Source organism: Eufriesea mexicana, unplaced genomic scaffold (genome assembly GCF_001483705.2).
Source record: "Eufriesea mexicana isolate 0111107269 unplaced genomic scaffold, ASM148370v2 scaffold5379, whole genome shotgun sequence".
Lineage (NCBI taxonomy): Eukaryota > Metazoa > Arthropoda > Insecta > Hymenoptera > Apidae > Eufriesea > Eufriesea mexicana.
This window is the reverse complement of record NW_016913313.1, coordinates 390,317-406,898: the sequence shown is the minus strand read 5'-3', so window position 1 is coordinate 406,898 and position 16,582 is coordinate 390,317. Positions and strand designations below refer to the sequence as shown.

At 32.0% G+C, this 16,582-nt stretch overlaps 1 protein-coding gene across 1 annotated transcript in view; it reads left to right on the top strand.

The window, feature by feature from the left end:
* The window catches only part of Fife (regulating synaptic membrane exocytosis protein fife), a 150,494-nt gene that overhangs the window by 47,851 nt on the left and 86,061 nt on the right, over window positions 1-16,582 (top strand). The window contains exon 5 of the mRNA XM_017906390.1: window positions 3,075-3,329. Coding sequence (XP_017761879.1) covers window positions 3,075-3,329 — 255 coding nt within the window. The remainder of the gene's footprint in view (window positions 1-3,074; window positions 3,330-16,582) is intronic.

The following is a 16,582-nucleotide window of genomic DNA, read 5'->3' as shown; positions in this document are numbered from 1 at the left end:
TATTAAATTTAATATTAAATATTAATATTGAATAATAAATATTATTGACAGATTTTGTGACATTATGTCTTTTAGTAATGTGATGTTAATTAATCTGTGTTAATGAAGTTAAGGCTTGGGTGGTTTGATATTTACATTTGTACAGGGAATAATAAAATTGTGGTCATTAATAAATTGTTATTTAAGAGTAAGAGTTTTATCTAAAAAAAACGCACGTTGCATTGTGTAATAGCAACAAAGTTCAAAAAGGGAGAATAATTCCATTCTTTATAATATTTTCATAAACACTATTTTAGTACGAAATTTCGCATTCCTAGTCTGAAAGCATTTATATGAATTTTTTAGAATAAATTTATTTTAAGAAGCATCATATATATTCAAGAAAATTTCTAGCTGCACTTTGCATGTATTTTCCCTTCAGAAGATAAGGCTACTGTGAGAAGTAACATTTAGTGAAATTAGTTTTTCTATTTCTTAACAAGTCTTCCTATTTTCAGAGAAAAATATTTTCCAATTCGTTTTCCAATTTTAAAATATATTTTTCATTAAATTGCTCTCCCTTTCTTATTTCAATTTCACTATTTTTTAATTCAACTGTGCGAATTGTTTTTAATTTTTCTAGCAACTCAGAAAACGAGAAAGAAAGGAAAATGGAGAAAAAGAATATTCGGTTTAATTTAGATTTCCAAATATCACTTGAAATTGCATCTACAGTTACAGATATCTCAAGTTTCTTTTCCTCTTGTTAGTTTATTTTCGTACGTGAATTAAACGGTACATTAGAATCGATAAACTAGTAATTAAAATGGCACAAACAAGAGGGGGCGTTTATTAAAAATGGTAGGTACAATTCGCACATGCCGAGAGCAGAGGTAGAAAACGAGAATTCCTTGCAACGGCGTATGCACGACTTTTACGACGTTTAATTTTTTATAAGAGCCACTGTCAACGACGTTCACTGCTGCACATTTCTTTAATTAGGGGAAACAAGGTTGTTTCCACGAAAACAGAAACTTTTATTTTTCCAAATATACTTTATTGGATCTCCTAGAAGAAAGAATATTAACAATGACATTTTTTAATCAGATTTTCACGAACAATTGAATATTTTGTTAAGTGGAAAAATTATAGTTACATATATTTGAAAAGAAAAATTTTGTTGGATCTCTTAGCAGGAAGAATATTAACAATGAAATATTTTTATCAGATTTTCACGAACAATTGAATTGTTAAGTGGAAAAATTATAGTTACATATATTTGAAAAGAAAGATTTGCTAATTCTCAAAATTAAATCAATTTTATAAAATAATTTATGTCGTCTATGACATATCGATATCAGCTACGCCATTTATTCATCGCCATTTTTAATTATCGTTGTCCCTGGCCTCATCTATCTCGAGTACCAGGAAGATTTTAAAAAGCGACCTAATAGTCGAATGAATGCATAATGCAATTTATTCTAATCTTCCCACACTTGTTTTCATTTTCTTTCATTTTCATATTTTCTCTGCAATTCACATTATTTTTTCCGTGGTTGCGTTTTATTTTTATTTTTCACTCAATATCTCATGCTTGTTTTCATTTTATTTCTGCTCCATCCTTTATTATTCCACTTTATATCTTTTTTTCATCTTATATTTATGCTATTCTTCTTTTCATTATATGAAATTTATTCGATTACCTATTTTCATTTTCTTTCCTCTCTTTATTATATTTGTACCTCGATTCTTTTAAAAATTAAATTTCATCTTCGGGGAAAAAATATTTGTAGAAATTTGAGGCACTCTATCCTCGAACTAATTTTAAACTTCTTCGATTGCCCAAAAAGTTCGAAAAAGTAAAATTTAATAAAAACTTACTGGCAGTGTATTTTCGCGAAATTAGCATTTTATTGAAAATTCAGAATACAGTTTCTTTCGACGACTCTTGCCATCTGTTGAATAGCTTCAGCTGAACTTTTTCGAAAAACTTTTCCTCTTCTTAAGAAATAATTTTCTTCAATTAGAATATTCGGGTCCTCGGAATATTCTGGGAATAGCTATTTTTATTAGTAAATTATGATTCGTGAATATATAACATGCCCATTATACAAAATTAATATTTAAAATATACAATAGTTATTCGAAGATGAAAAATATCCATATTAATTTTAACATATCTTTCGAAATATTTGAAATAAGAATAATATTTTTCCCTTCTATACTAAATATGCTATGTCCACTATAATATTTGAGATCCAACATTTTCTATTTTTTTAATATAAGTATTTGAGATTTCATATCATATCAAGAATATTTATTCATTTTTAAATATACCCTTCAATTTCTATACTATTCAATTATACTAATATTCTTTCTAGTTCAATTATAGTAGTATTCTGCACAAACTATGGATCAGCACTAAATACGAATTATCGTAAATACTACGAATTTTATACTATGATATTATCACATAATATGTAACAAGAGAAATATGTCACAAAATTTTCAGAAAGAGAACCTATTCACTTACTATTGCTAAAATTGCCATATTACATATAGAGTGATTACAAAAGTATATAGACCTAATCATAAGTCACACACGTTTCCTATCGAAATATTCGAAATTTAACGCTTCAAATGTTCTACATATCAAAAAATGAATTAATTACTATTAAGCTGTATGCTCACCTTAGCAGTACAATTTTCCCATACCTCGCAAAGATGGTTTCATGCTACAGTAATTCAAACGAATGCGAACGATAAAATCCTTCTTTCCAAATTTTGTACTTACATCTTCACAAATACCAATACAAAGACTAACAAAATTTCTCCTGAAAACCATGACTTTCATCGCAGAATTTTCTATATTCTTTTAAAAAATTCTTCAAATTATACTCAGTCAAGGTACCTGTAAAACGCTGTAGCAACTACCCAATCCCAGTCGTCTACAGCGACCATGTTTATCTAAGAGCGAAATTGACTTACACAGTCGTCTTTCTCAAGGGATTCTCGTGGCTATTCGGTCGGTCAGGAATCGTTTGACCTGCGGGATCGATGGTTCGACATGATAGTCTAACGAGGACCATTTTCAGTCGTCCTGGAGGTGCAGCGTGTGTCGACGAAAACTCGCGTCTCGGGACCAGCCGATCGTGACACAGGAATCGACCGATTCCCTGCTCGAGGTGCCGGTCCTGGAGGCTCTGCAGAGGAGGCACAGCGACGCGAGGCTCGGCTGTCAAAGCGGAACTCAAATCGGTGGTCTTGGCACTGGACTGGCACCACCTAGGAGCCCTGAGCTCAGGAGGCACTCGGACGTGTCGCCTGCAAGTTTGAAGGAACTCGAGAAGGTAAGCGTTTGCTTCTTTTGCTTTTGGGTACAGCTTCTCAGACAATCGTTGCTTCTCGACGACAGGATAGAATACATTGCCACGTACGTTTCTGTGCATCGTATTCATTTCGATTGGTCACGCTTGGGGTCGGATGCGAGCTATCGATTGCAAGTTTGAGAAATTTGTCGATCGTTCAAATTGGTATATCAATTTTTGTGTCCTGTTTTCATCGCGAGTTTGCAGACAGTTTTTGGATAAATTGATGATGACTTTTTGAGAAATAGATAAGTATGTTATTAGCATTAGAACTACCGATCTTTAATGGGTGCCTAACTATAACGTGCACAGATTATAGTAATTTCAGCGGTACGATGAATGTGAGTGAATATATCGATTGCAGTTCTTTCTTAATATGAGTTGATACCAATTTTATTTTTAAAGCAGGTGTATATGTTCGGTGATTGCAAAAAGGAAAATTCTGGAACCAGTTATTTTGACTGGGTTGGTAGTTCTAGTGTTAGCTATGTATGTGGAAGGGTTTGTATTCCATAAATTGTTTACTTCGAATGATTATTATCCTTTTATAATACGAGGTTTACAATCTTAAGGTCGAAGGAGATTCGTGAATATTTTGATTTTTGCAACGTGAAATATTTCCATGTTACAAATACCTTTCATGATATATAGTGGGATGTGGAAGTATTCGAACGTTATACAAATTTTAAGAGTGTACTCTGACTGAAAAATTCTGATTTCAATGGAGGTACACGTGCACATAGACCATAACGAGTTACACGTGGTTCGATCCTTTTTATTTGCAGATGCTGCTTCACGTGGGTGAAATCGTTAGTCCAAGTTACAGTCCAATATTTGTTTTCTTTTTTAATGTAATCGTATAATGATGCGAGATAAACAAAAACTTTTCGAATAAAAAATGTTTAATCTTTGGTGCTCTGCCAATCTATAGTAAAAATTTCTCAGTGCAAAATCTCGCTTAAGAATAAAAAAAATTGTTAAAAATTTATACGTCGATTTTACCCCCTCAAAGTGTCATTTTCTGTCAAGAAGAAAATGATTGTATACGTAACTCGTTGTATTTTATGTACACGTAAACTTTCATAAAAATCAGGATTTTTGGATTAGAGAATTCTTTAGAAATATAGTATTCGAATACTTTCGCGAGTTACTGTACTTTAATTGAGGTCTTTGATATACTAGAATTTTATCTTTCAATAGAGCTTTTCTTAAAATTTTTCAATTTTAATTTAAAGGGACAATTGGTAGATTGTAACAAATAAAATTAATTTTCGCATCATGAATTGAATTTTTGTGGTTCCTTGTAGTAGATTTGTAGTAGATTGATTGGAAATTTAATTAATATAACACATATTCCAATTAAGGTAAATTTTTAAATTTTGAATTTAAAAGGGTAATCATTTTAATCATTTTCAGCAATTGGAGTGATACAGATATTTCTGTGACTGGTTGCATATCTATTTATTTCCATCGTATCACTTCAATTAATATCACGAGAGATAGTATATTTAGATATACATTACAGGTCAGTAATTTCAGTGCTGACACTCTGGTGGTAGAGTAGTTTGGAAGGTGAGAGTGTAAGTTCGATTAAGTTTAATTTTTGCCTGGAGTAACTAGATGGTTATCGGACAGAGAAGATACCGTGGATGGTTTTATTTTAATTAAAGCGACATGATGAGAGAGCAACAAGTTTCAAGACGAGCACCTTTGCAAGTTCTAAAATCTTGGCTTATCGAGTCGATATGTTTCTTGGGGTATGCTATATCAAAATTAATCTCTCGATGTATTTGCATCTAACTTAGGCAAATTTGCTGCCATGAAACATAAATTACTATCGATATATCAGCTGTAATTAATGAACTTTGATTGGTGATAATTCTTGACAATTTATGACCAAAAGTGAACTTTTTATTTACACAAGAACTATTGGATATTAATTTCGATTATTTTTCTCAGTGCACTGAATATTTTAATGCAGTATTAAAAATTGATTTTCTTTTAGAAAGAACTATTTCTATTTTCTAGAAAAAATTTAATAAACTCACAGTCCTTTGTTATCACTATTATCAATATTTTATTATTAATTTATTATAAAATTAACTTAAAATTTATTCTCCTCTATTAATCAGGTAGAAAAGCCTGTATAAATTAATTTCATTTTAAAATAGACTTGTAGAATTTCTCATACAAAAATTGAGTAAACAGTTATTATGAGAAGTGAAATCAACTGAAATATAATTAAATCAAATTAAAAAAAGAAGATAATAAATCGACTATATAATGAACTAAAATTGTTGAAATTAAAGACGAAAAGCAAGATATCTCTCATCCTCCAAAACCAATCACGAGAGAGATAATCCACTTGCAGCTAACTAGAGTGGAACAATCTCGTGCTTGCAATCGATAGCGCATTAATCCACCCGTTATCTCTCTTACAAATCAAAATAAAAGAGACATTAACCCTTCGATAGTGGATTGCGAATAACTGTTTGCGGTCGAAAATTGAACGTTCTAGCATCTGCGCTTTCGTCGCTTGGCAGCGCGCCAGATTATCTAGCAAGCTCGCCTCCAGCAATTTTATTTAGTTTGGATGTCAACGCAGGCTTATTTGTCTTGCGATATGTTGCTCCGTGGTTGAATGCATGTCTGTTCGTTGCGGGATGTTTCATGCTTGAGAAGTACGCTTTGTCCTGTTTCCTTCACGATCGCAAAGTAATCACCGGGGCATCTCAAAGGAGATAGTTTCTGAATTGTTGGATATTTCTAAATCGACTGTGATATTGGAGGACGAAAATTATTTTATCTACCTTTAAACAGATATACTTAACGGTCACACAACTACGGAGGGTTAATCGTTTCGTTAAAATTCAGAATAAATTGTCCGAGCCTGTTATTTGGACTGCAGAAGGTGAGGCTCGAGATACGTTTTCTGAAGATAAATTGCAACATTTTGTAATTTTATAATTACATGCCTAACAATTTGCTTCTTTCATTTAAATTAGAAATATATTATTAAAAGAAAGACATTCAAATTATTACAATTATTAAAAGAAATAAATGGAAATCATCTTGTTTCTGTGCTTCTGTGCTTCGTGGTTAAAAGAATTTGATTGAAAAATATTTTATTCTTCTCCATTTTACATAAAATACTAAAGTAAAGATTGTTAATATAGGTATAAAATTTCTTAAAACCACAAAATTGCAATATTACAACTGATAGTACCTAAATAATACAAAATAGGAAGATACAGTTTGCTATAATTACTAACACGCTAATTTCACATTGATAATGATAATAATGATACAAATATTTCTCCAGTCAAGTTATTAAAATAAATCCACTAATAAATCGGTATGAAGGTAATGTTAGTATCCAAGAACCTTGACTGACGAATGAAGAGAAGAAAGGAGAGCAAGCAAGAGGAGGGTAGTTAATTTTCTACCCCTAACAGATCTTTCACCTGAATCATTAGCTAAATGGTGGCCATTAACGATTGGCCCGATAGCACGGGGGCATAAAAGATATGCCTGACTAATTTCACCCTCGTACAAGATGGTCATTTCACTATCTACGATCTTCCGCAACAGTCATTAAGAAACTTTCGAAACGAGTTTAGATCTGGAACACAAAGTTCAGACTGGCAGGACCTTGGGCGAAATATGCGTGGCAAAAATCGCTTGGCAAAGGGCACGTTTATGAATTATATTATAATACATCTGATTAAACAGCAGTGGCGTAATAAATTAAAACTTCGAGCTGTGCGGTTCCCCTTCTGGAACAGATATTTCAGTGGGAATATAACTGGAAGTTGGAGGGCAAGTCGATGCAAGAAACAGTACGAGGAAAGGAGCTTTGGAACAGCTGCTTTGAACGGTAATCCTTTGAGGGATCACACATCTCCGTGTTCCTTGAAAATTTTCCTTGTTTAATTAAATATGATTCTCGGTACTCGGTGCTTGTCAGCTATTTTTGATGCGATGAAAGGACAGAAAGCTCCTGGGTAATTTTATGCACGAACGATTTCATAAATTGACGCACTATTAATGCTATAAATAAATATAATAGAGGTACGATCGTGCAGGAGATGATTTTCCCTGTAAAAATAAATCGAAAATGAGGAATGAAATTTTTTCGTCTGAGGCTTTGTTTTCGAGAAAATTGAGTTTCAAAATTTGTCGGGTGCACTCAGGTAGTTCACAGTTGAATGCGTCCAATATGGCTGTCGTCAAAGCGTTAACCACTGCTATTTTAAACTCGATTTTCTCGAAAATGAGGTCTCAAGCGAAAAAATTTTATTCTTCATTCTCGACTTATTTTTGTATGTAGAATATCTTTCTATAGGATTCTAAACTCCATGTAAATTCCTTATTTCAAAGTTATTTTTATCTAAACCACGTAAATTATTCAGACACTTCTACAACAATTTTTAGAATTGTTGATACCACCTTCTCTTAGTACTGAATTTGAATTTAATGACACGGTATTATATGGCACAACTGCAAGACTTCTGTTGAAAAATTATATTGTTGTTGCATGCATAAATTTTTAAGACATCTTAATATTATACTGGGAATTTTATTATTGATATAAAGAAAGATTTTATTAAGAGATTCTGGGTTTTCAGTACTCACAAAAAGAAATAAGAACTGCAAGATTATATTTTCTTAACGTAGGTTCTATGATGACTAGACTTTTCTTCGTTCCCTCTAGTGAGCATTAGAAGTCTTTAAAGTTTTAGACCCTCGTTTTTTAACATCCTCTATAGTCATCGTTCGAGGCTAGGCTGGGTCTCCGAAACGATGATTCAAGCCTAGAGGGACATTAAACTACTCTTGCAATTCCCCTAGGATACAAGCAACACCTAGCCCAGCACCTCAGTTAACCTCTAAAATTACCATAATACGGGGAAGCTCTGTTCTCATCTCTGTAAGAGAATAGCTCGCGTTATTTCGCAGCCTCTGATTCGTAACATCGCATTTCCATAGTTTTAATAAAAACCTAAGTGCGAATCATCGTCGGAATGATCCATTAATCTAAAATTTTTTTTCCAAAAATTACATCCTATTCTCAAATAATTTTTAATAATTTGCTACTTGTTAATTCACATTTATATTATTAACATTACAACTCCACCTCTTAAAGGTGAGAAAAATTAAAAAGTATAGTTAATCACTATAATCTGTGAATATTTCGAATAATAATAATCGTAGTGGTATAATAAAGATAAATAGCTACGTCATTTAAATTTTATCGAAATAATTTAGTAAATTACGATTAAATAATTTTGAAGAAAGCAGTTGCACGTTACAATTAATTGCAGGAATAAAGTATTAAAAATAAATAACTTTTAATGGACTGGTCGGCGATACGTAAATATTTCAGTCGTGACGGTATTGAAAAAGCACAATGACAAATCGGAGGGAAATATTTCACGCATCGGTTCATATCTCCTTTAATCACCTCGAGGAGCTCGCGTGAAAAATTCGATGCATCGTGGAGGAACGAATGAAGTTCTTTAGAAACTTGAAATTCACATTTGCGTCATTCGTTTTCGGGCAACGGAGTTTTTCCTACGTGGAACTTCGTCGCCTCCCACGTGACGTTAAACAGTAATGATGACGCAAGTTGCGCCGAATAACGAAGGGGTTGTAGGGCTTGATAATATTTAACTGCATTAGGTGATTATGAGCCGCGAGCGCTGCCGTCAAGAGAATTGTATTTACGAAGAATTATTAAACGAGCGTTGGAAGGAACTGACGTTAATAATTACGTTTCGAGTGTTAACACCGAAGTTCCAGTTATTGAATTAATACGAAGTTCCTTGGGATATTTTTGTACGAAATTATAATATCAAATTGTGTTAGTGCGGGATGAAATATCAATAACGATAAGAACAATTCTATATTTAATTACAAAAATGATCGAACACAAATATTAATCCTTTGCACTTAAGAGGCACCTCTCAGTTGCCATTTAATCAGATTCTGAGTTAAAGATCGATGTTAATTAATATATCAAATCTAAAATTATTCAACAATGCATGGAATGTCAAGGTAAAATAATTCCACGTCTTAATTTGCATACGATTTCTTATTTACCGTTTTAAAAATATCCTAGACTTAATGGCAGAAAGTCTCTGAATTACTATTTTTCCTGAACGAAAGAGTGCAAAGGGTTAAGTATAAATCTAATTAATTTTTCACTATTACAACTCAATTATAACTCACCTATGCCTAATTTCTCTGATTCGTTCTTTCTACTTTCATACATTGCATGACATACACAATTCACACACAGCTCGATCATTACACGCATACTCATTTATCACGATAACCTGAATATATTAGATATTGGCATTCCATGCATGCTTGTCCCACTCATCCCTTTCTTACATACATCGTTCCTTTATTATATCAAGGCATATATGTAGGATCGAATTTTGGGTGGGTTCACTAAAGATAGTATTGTCGACTTCTTAATTAAATAAAATAAGCTTACACATAGAATGACAGCTATGAAACAAGAGAGATTCGCTATGGAAACGCTCTTCTGATCCTTCTTAAAGTGGCTTGGACTTCTTACATACCTTCTGACTGATACACTGACTCATTCTCTAACATACTTTGCCACACTACCGACACACTCTGACTCTCTGCGCCCTTGCATCCTTATTTAAAACATTCATTCTGTCCTTTTTTCACACTCAGGCTTTCCTCCACAATTATGCCTCTTTCCCCGCACCCGCGAAGGACCAAGTACTTCAAACACGTGCCACACTCATAAACTAACTTCCAATCGTCTATTGCACTCAGCTGTCATACACATCCACTCGATCTTCTCGTGTGCGGTCACCTTTGCTCTACCAAGGAAAACGCAAGTTCTTCGGGTCACCGATTTAGTTCAAACCTTACAGGTTTATACATTTCGTCATACAGTTCAAGAATATATATCATTATAGCCGCAAAAAGTTAATAACTTTTTAAATATTTACGATTAAAGTTTTATTACATACAAAATTATATATTTATCTCCTTGTAGTTTCAAATAAATTCGTGGCTTAGCGATGACTGTCCAAAATTCCTATGCTGGAGCACCCAGGGTTCGATTCCCGTCATAGTCGATATTTCTTTTTCAATCTATTTTTTATTTTGTATTAATTTTTCGCAAATGAAAATATTATAAATAAACAATTGTAAATAAAATTTCTTAATAAAAAATTTTTTTTCTCGCTTTCCTATGCTAGTATATACTTACTACAAAATAATAAGAATATTACGCAAGAGAAAGTTTTCTCTAGTAATCTTATTTACTACTAACTAATTATTAGATTAAACATTGTATAAGAATGTTGCCTATATCCAACTTTGCCGTGGAACTATAAATATTCATGAATTAATTACAGAAAGTTGGAAATTTATTAATTTTCTACTGCCGAATAAATACAAATTTTACCGCCTGTAATCAGCGCCATCTATGATTTGGGCTCAAAAATCAAGAAAGTGATAGGAATATAGAATAGGCAAGGAGGTCGTAAATGACCTGGTCACGTGACATACAAGGACAGGGTGGGGATAGAAAAGGATAGAATGTCTCCGGCAGTGAAGAATTATTAATTACTCAATTTCCGTAAACAATTTGTGAACTTTTATAATTTCATTGCAAAGCTGGAACTTCAGGCTACATTCTTATATAATTTCCGTAAAGAATTTAACTCTAAATTGTTAGTTATTAATTTTTGTTTTATGGCGTGTATGATTTCGTAACGGCGACCATCACGATCGTCCGTGGAAATATTTAATACTAAACAAAACTAGAAGCAAAATGTGATCAAAAGTTATATGAGAAGATTCGCAAGAACATTGTCTTTCTAACGAGTGCATAAAGTTTCATAAATTAATTGCATAAAGAATAGTAATTAATGAAAACCAATGGCGTTTTTGACAACAATTCAAACACTGCGTAGAATAATAATTAGTAATTAATTAATTAGGAATAAATTTATATCAAAAAATATATTGGAAAGTTCTTGAAGGATCTGCCTGTACGACGCAGTTATAAAAGTTCATAAATTATTCGCAGGAATTGTGTAATTAATTAATTTTCTAATAAAAATTCGAAAAGGAACACTCAGCGCCGCCTATGATTTTTATCTGGAAGCTTGTGCTCCGTTAGTTCCAGTACAAAACTATAGGCGGCGCTGACTGTTCCTTTTAGAATTTTTATTAGAAAATTAATTAATTACTCAATTCCTGCGAATAATTTATGAACTTTTATAATTGGATCGTAAAGGCAGATCCTTCAAGAACTGTCCAATATATTTTTCGATATAAATTTGTCCCTGATTAATTAATTATTAATTATTATTCTACACAGTGTCTGAATTGTTGTCGAAGACGCCATTGGTTTTCATTAATAACTATTCTTTATGCAACTAATTTATGAAACTTTATGCACTCCTTAGAAAGACAATGTTCTTGCGAATCTTCTCATATAACTTTTGATCACATTTTGCTTCTAGTTTTGTTTAGTATTAAATATTTCCACGGACGATCGTGATGGTCGCCGTTACGAAATCATACCCGCCATAAAACAAAAATTAGTAACTAACAATTTAGAGTTAAATTCTTTGCGGAAATTATATAAGAATGTAGCCTGAAGTTCCAGCTTTGCAATGAAATTATAAAAGTTCACAAATTGTTTACGGAAACTGGGTAATTAATAATTTTTCACTGCCGGAGACATTCTATCCTTTTCTATCCCCTCCCTGTCCTTGTATATCACGTGATCAGCTCATCTACGACCTCCTTGCCTATTCTATATTCCTATCACTTTCGGAGCATTTAGAGCCAAATAATAGATGGCGCTGATCGAAACTGCCGAAGGAAAAACCACGTGACCCGTTGGGCGGGAGAAATAAAACAATAAAAGGACATAAATAAGCATAACACATTTTTCTTCGTTTTTTTTACCCTCTTAATGGCCCGTTGAACATGCAATCACAGATGAAGATGCGTGCTTTTGTTCGTGGTAAAAAGAAAATGAAACTGCGATGGTTATATGTTAAAGTACTTTTTATTCATTTTGAAAGTTTTACATATACATGTTAATTGTTCACGACATAATAAATAATGACATATAGACATTAGAATCTGAGAAGATGTTTCGTAATACATATCACGTAATAATTATCATTATAATGACCATATATATACGTACAATATTCATAGACATATGATAAATGATTCTATTCGAATACATGAGTTATCCTAATAATTCTTGATATCTCTTATCGTGCATCTCCTCGGCTTTCTCTTCTGATAAACCTCATAAAGAGTTTTTCATTCCCTATTCATTCTCCTTTATACCCTTATCATCTTCAAAATCATCTATTTTATAATTTTGTTCTTTCTTCGGTTCCTTTTTTGTATCTCTCAATGTATCTTTAATCCTTTTCTTCATTGCTCTGAAAATATAAATATAAGAAGCAGTCAATAAAAATTCCTACTTTCTATAACATAGTTATAATGCAAATAATAAACTAACTCTTTCTGCTTCTTTACAACTTCTAATTCTCCTTGAGTTTGACTTCTCGTCGTCACTTTCCCAATCGCTACTGCAGCCTTCCTTCCTTTTTTTATTTGCAAGTCCAGATGGTTCAACAGCTGGTTGTGAACTTAATTTTGAATCCGTTAAATGATTAAGAGCTGAATTGTCCTTACTACTATACATTTTATTTAATTCTTCATCTTCCTCTGCTTCTTCAATAAATGATAAAAGATTGAAATCTCTGTAACAAAATTTTTCATTGCAAACAACAATACTATCAGGACTAAATTCTACAAACATAAATGATTTTTACTTTACTGCTGTTGTTTCAGTTTTTGAACTGTCTTTTACATCTTCACCTTCTTGTACTATTATTCTTGGTATAATATCAGCAAGTGGATTGTTCAATATCATAGTTTTTATCAATTTTGGAGGGCAAAGCGGTTCATCATCCTACAAAAAAAGAGGAACTATTATATTTACATTAATTCATGATATATTTTCTTGTAAACATTAAATTTACCTCATTTACAAGTTCTTCTCCAAGTTTAAGCATGTTACATATGGTTTCTTCAGTAAATTTACCAAAGATTGTATGTTTATTCCGGAAATCTGGCGTAGAAATAAGAGTAGAGAAACATTGGAAACCATTGGCATCTTCTCCAGCATTAGCCATAGCAATTAAATCTCGTTGACAAAAACGTAATCTTGTAGGAAATTCGTCCTAAAACACATATATCCAATAATTATTTTTGAAAAGAAAAGGAATTCATTTTATTTTTAAATATAGTCTCACTTTAAATGGTTCTGCATATATTTTATCACCTTCTCCTGCACTTGTAGGATCTCCACCTTGTGTTATGAATCCTTTGATAATTCTATGAAATGTAGTTTCATCCCAATAACCATCCATACACAATTGTATGAAATTTCTACATGTCTTTGGAGTTTCTTTGGCCCATAATTCTGACTCCATATCACCAACAGTTGTTTTCATTACAACCTAGTTATAACAAATATATTAGTTTGATTAATGTAAAATACTTTTTAAATCAAATTTATTAAAATTTATTATTTAATATTGTAATTCAAGTTGGAAATTATTTAACATATTAATATAGAAATTTAGAAAGTAAATATTGTATATTGGTTAAATTTTTAAAAACAGATATACAATTCATTGAAATATTATTAAATGATACTTATTGCTTTACCTATAGTGGCTGGCTCTTGCATATAAATATTACTCATGTTTTTAAGTCTCCTATAACAAAAAAATCCTTTGTCAATAATATTTCATATTAAATCTTTAGTCATTTATAAATCAGTCAACCAAATGGCTCTTTACTCAAATAATCATCAGCAGGTAAGACGTACTTTCTACTTACGTTTGACATTGGCTCTATTGGCCCAATCAAGTCCATGATGTGCCACAGCACCATTATACTTGCTACTTTTATAGTTTCCAAGTTCCTATAAATATTTCTACACATTTTTGCCTTAATACAACATTTACACTTATATTCAATTTAACTTTACCTTTCATAACTATTACCACTTGCACATTCTCCATTTCTTCCATGATCCTCATATTTCCATGTCCATGCCGCACATTTTTCTCTGTTAATACATATGCTGCCTCTTTTCTGTTTCTTGATTCCACATAATATGGGTTTCCTCTTCTCTATGCTTTCATTAGAACTTCTCCCTTTTCTTTATATACCTCAGCTCCATCATTCTGAAACATAACATGTTATCAATGATCAGTAACTTTGACCACTGATATTAATATTCATTTAGATCACAAATACAACATACCTTTCAATCTCACTGCGTTCTCCATATCTTGTTGTTATAAGAGGCGATCACCTAAATTAGTTGTATTCCTTTTTGTCTGCCTAAACCATCTTCATTTTCTGAATCTTTATTTGACCCTCAAGGATATCTATCTTGTATGACATATGGTTAACCGATTTAGAATCCAGTAGACATATACTTTACATATTTGTATTGCTGCTTCAACTTTTTCTTGCTATAAAGTATAATTCTTGGCATCTACGCTGATGATATTCCATGAGTCCAATATTTTTCTATTGCTGCATGTACCTGTTTACTTCAACAGAATATTGTCTCCTCACAACCGGATTCTACTATCGCTAAAAGATGGAAAAGCAGTGACTTACATCTTACGCCATGTGTTTACAACTGAAGGTTATGTTAATACAAATACTTACATTCTTTTCATGATGCAGGCACACCTGCATGGACACAACAATGCTTCCGGCGTTTGTTTGCAATTTTTTCTCATTTTCCATGCACTCTCCTGTTCATTTGGAGAAAAATTAACAAATCGCTCAATTTCCGTGATTAATTTATGAAATTTTATAATTGCGATGTAAAGGCGTACCTTTGCATATTTGTTGCCTGCCAGGTAAAGAAATGAATGCTGATTGTCTAACTAAAATCGCTACTTGGGTTTAATTTATTAAAGAATTAAAACATTATGATTTGATTTATTAAAATATATTAAACTATATTTGGAGCACATAACCAGAGTTAGTAAACTAACATCAGAGCCATCTATGTTCTCGTTGCGGAACTCAAGCTTTGAGTCTAGAATCATAGATGGCTCTGATGTCAGTTTACTAACTCTGGTTATGTGCTCCGAATATATTTTAATAAATCAAATCGGCAGTGGAAAATTCATTAATTACTCAAAATCTGTAATTAATTTATAAACTTTTATAACTGCATCGTAAAGGCAGATCCTTCAAGAACTTTCCAATATATTTTTCCATTGAAATTTGTCCCTAATTAATTAATTATTAATAATTATTCTACGTAGTGTTTGAATTATTGTCAAAAATTGTCGAAGGCGCCATTGGTTTTTTATTAATTACTATCCTCTACGCAATTAATTTATGAAACTTTATGCACTCCTTAGAAAGACAATGTTCTTGCGAATCTTCTCATATAACTTTTGATCACATTTTGCTTCTGGTTTTGTTTAGTATTAAATATTTCCACGGCCGATCGTGATGGTTGCCGTTAAGAAATTATAGCCGCCATAAAACGAAAATTAATAATTAACAATTTAGATCTAAATTCTTTACAAAAGTTATATAAGAATGTAGCCTGAAGTTCCAGCTTTGCAATGAAATTATAAAAGTTCACAAATTGTTTACGGAAATTGAGTAATTAATAATTTTTCACTGCCGGGGCCATTCTATCCTTTTCTATCCCCTCTCTGTCCTTGTCTGTCACGTGACCAGCACCTCGACGACCTCCTTGCCTATTCTATATTCCTATCACTTTCCTGATTTTTAAGCCCAAATCATAGATGGCGATGATCGCAGGCGGTAAAATTTGTATTTATTCGACAGTAGAAAATTAATAAATTTCCAAGTTTCTGTAATTAATTCATGAATATTCATAGCTACACAGCATAGTTGAATATAGGCAACATTCTTATACAATGTTTAATCTAATAATTAGTTAGTAGTAAATAAGATTACTAGAGAAAACTTTCTCTTGCGTAATATTCTTATTATTTTGTAGTAAGTATATACTAGCATAGGAAAGCGAGAAAAAAAATTTTTTATTAAGAAATTTTATTTACAATTGTTTATTTACAATATTTTCATGGGCGAAAAATTAATACAAAATAAAAAATAGATTGAAAAAG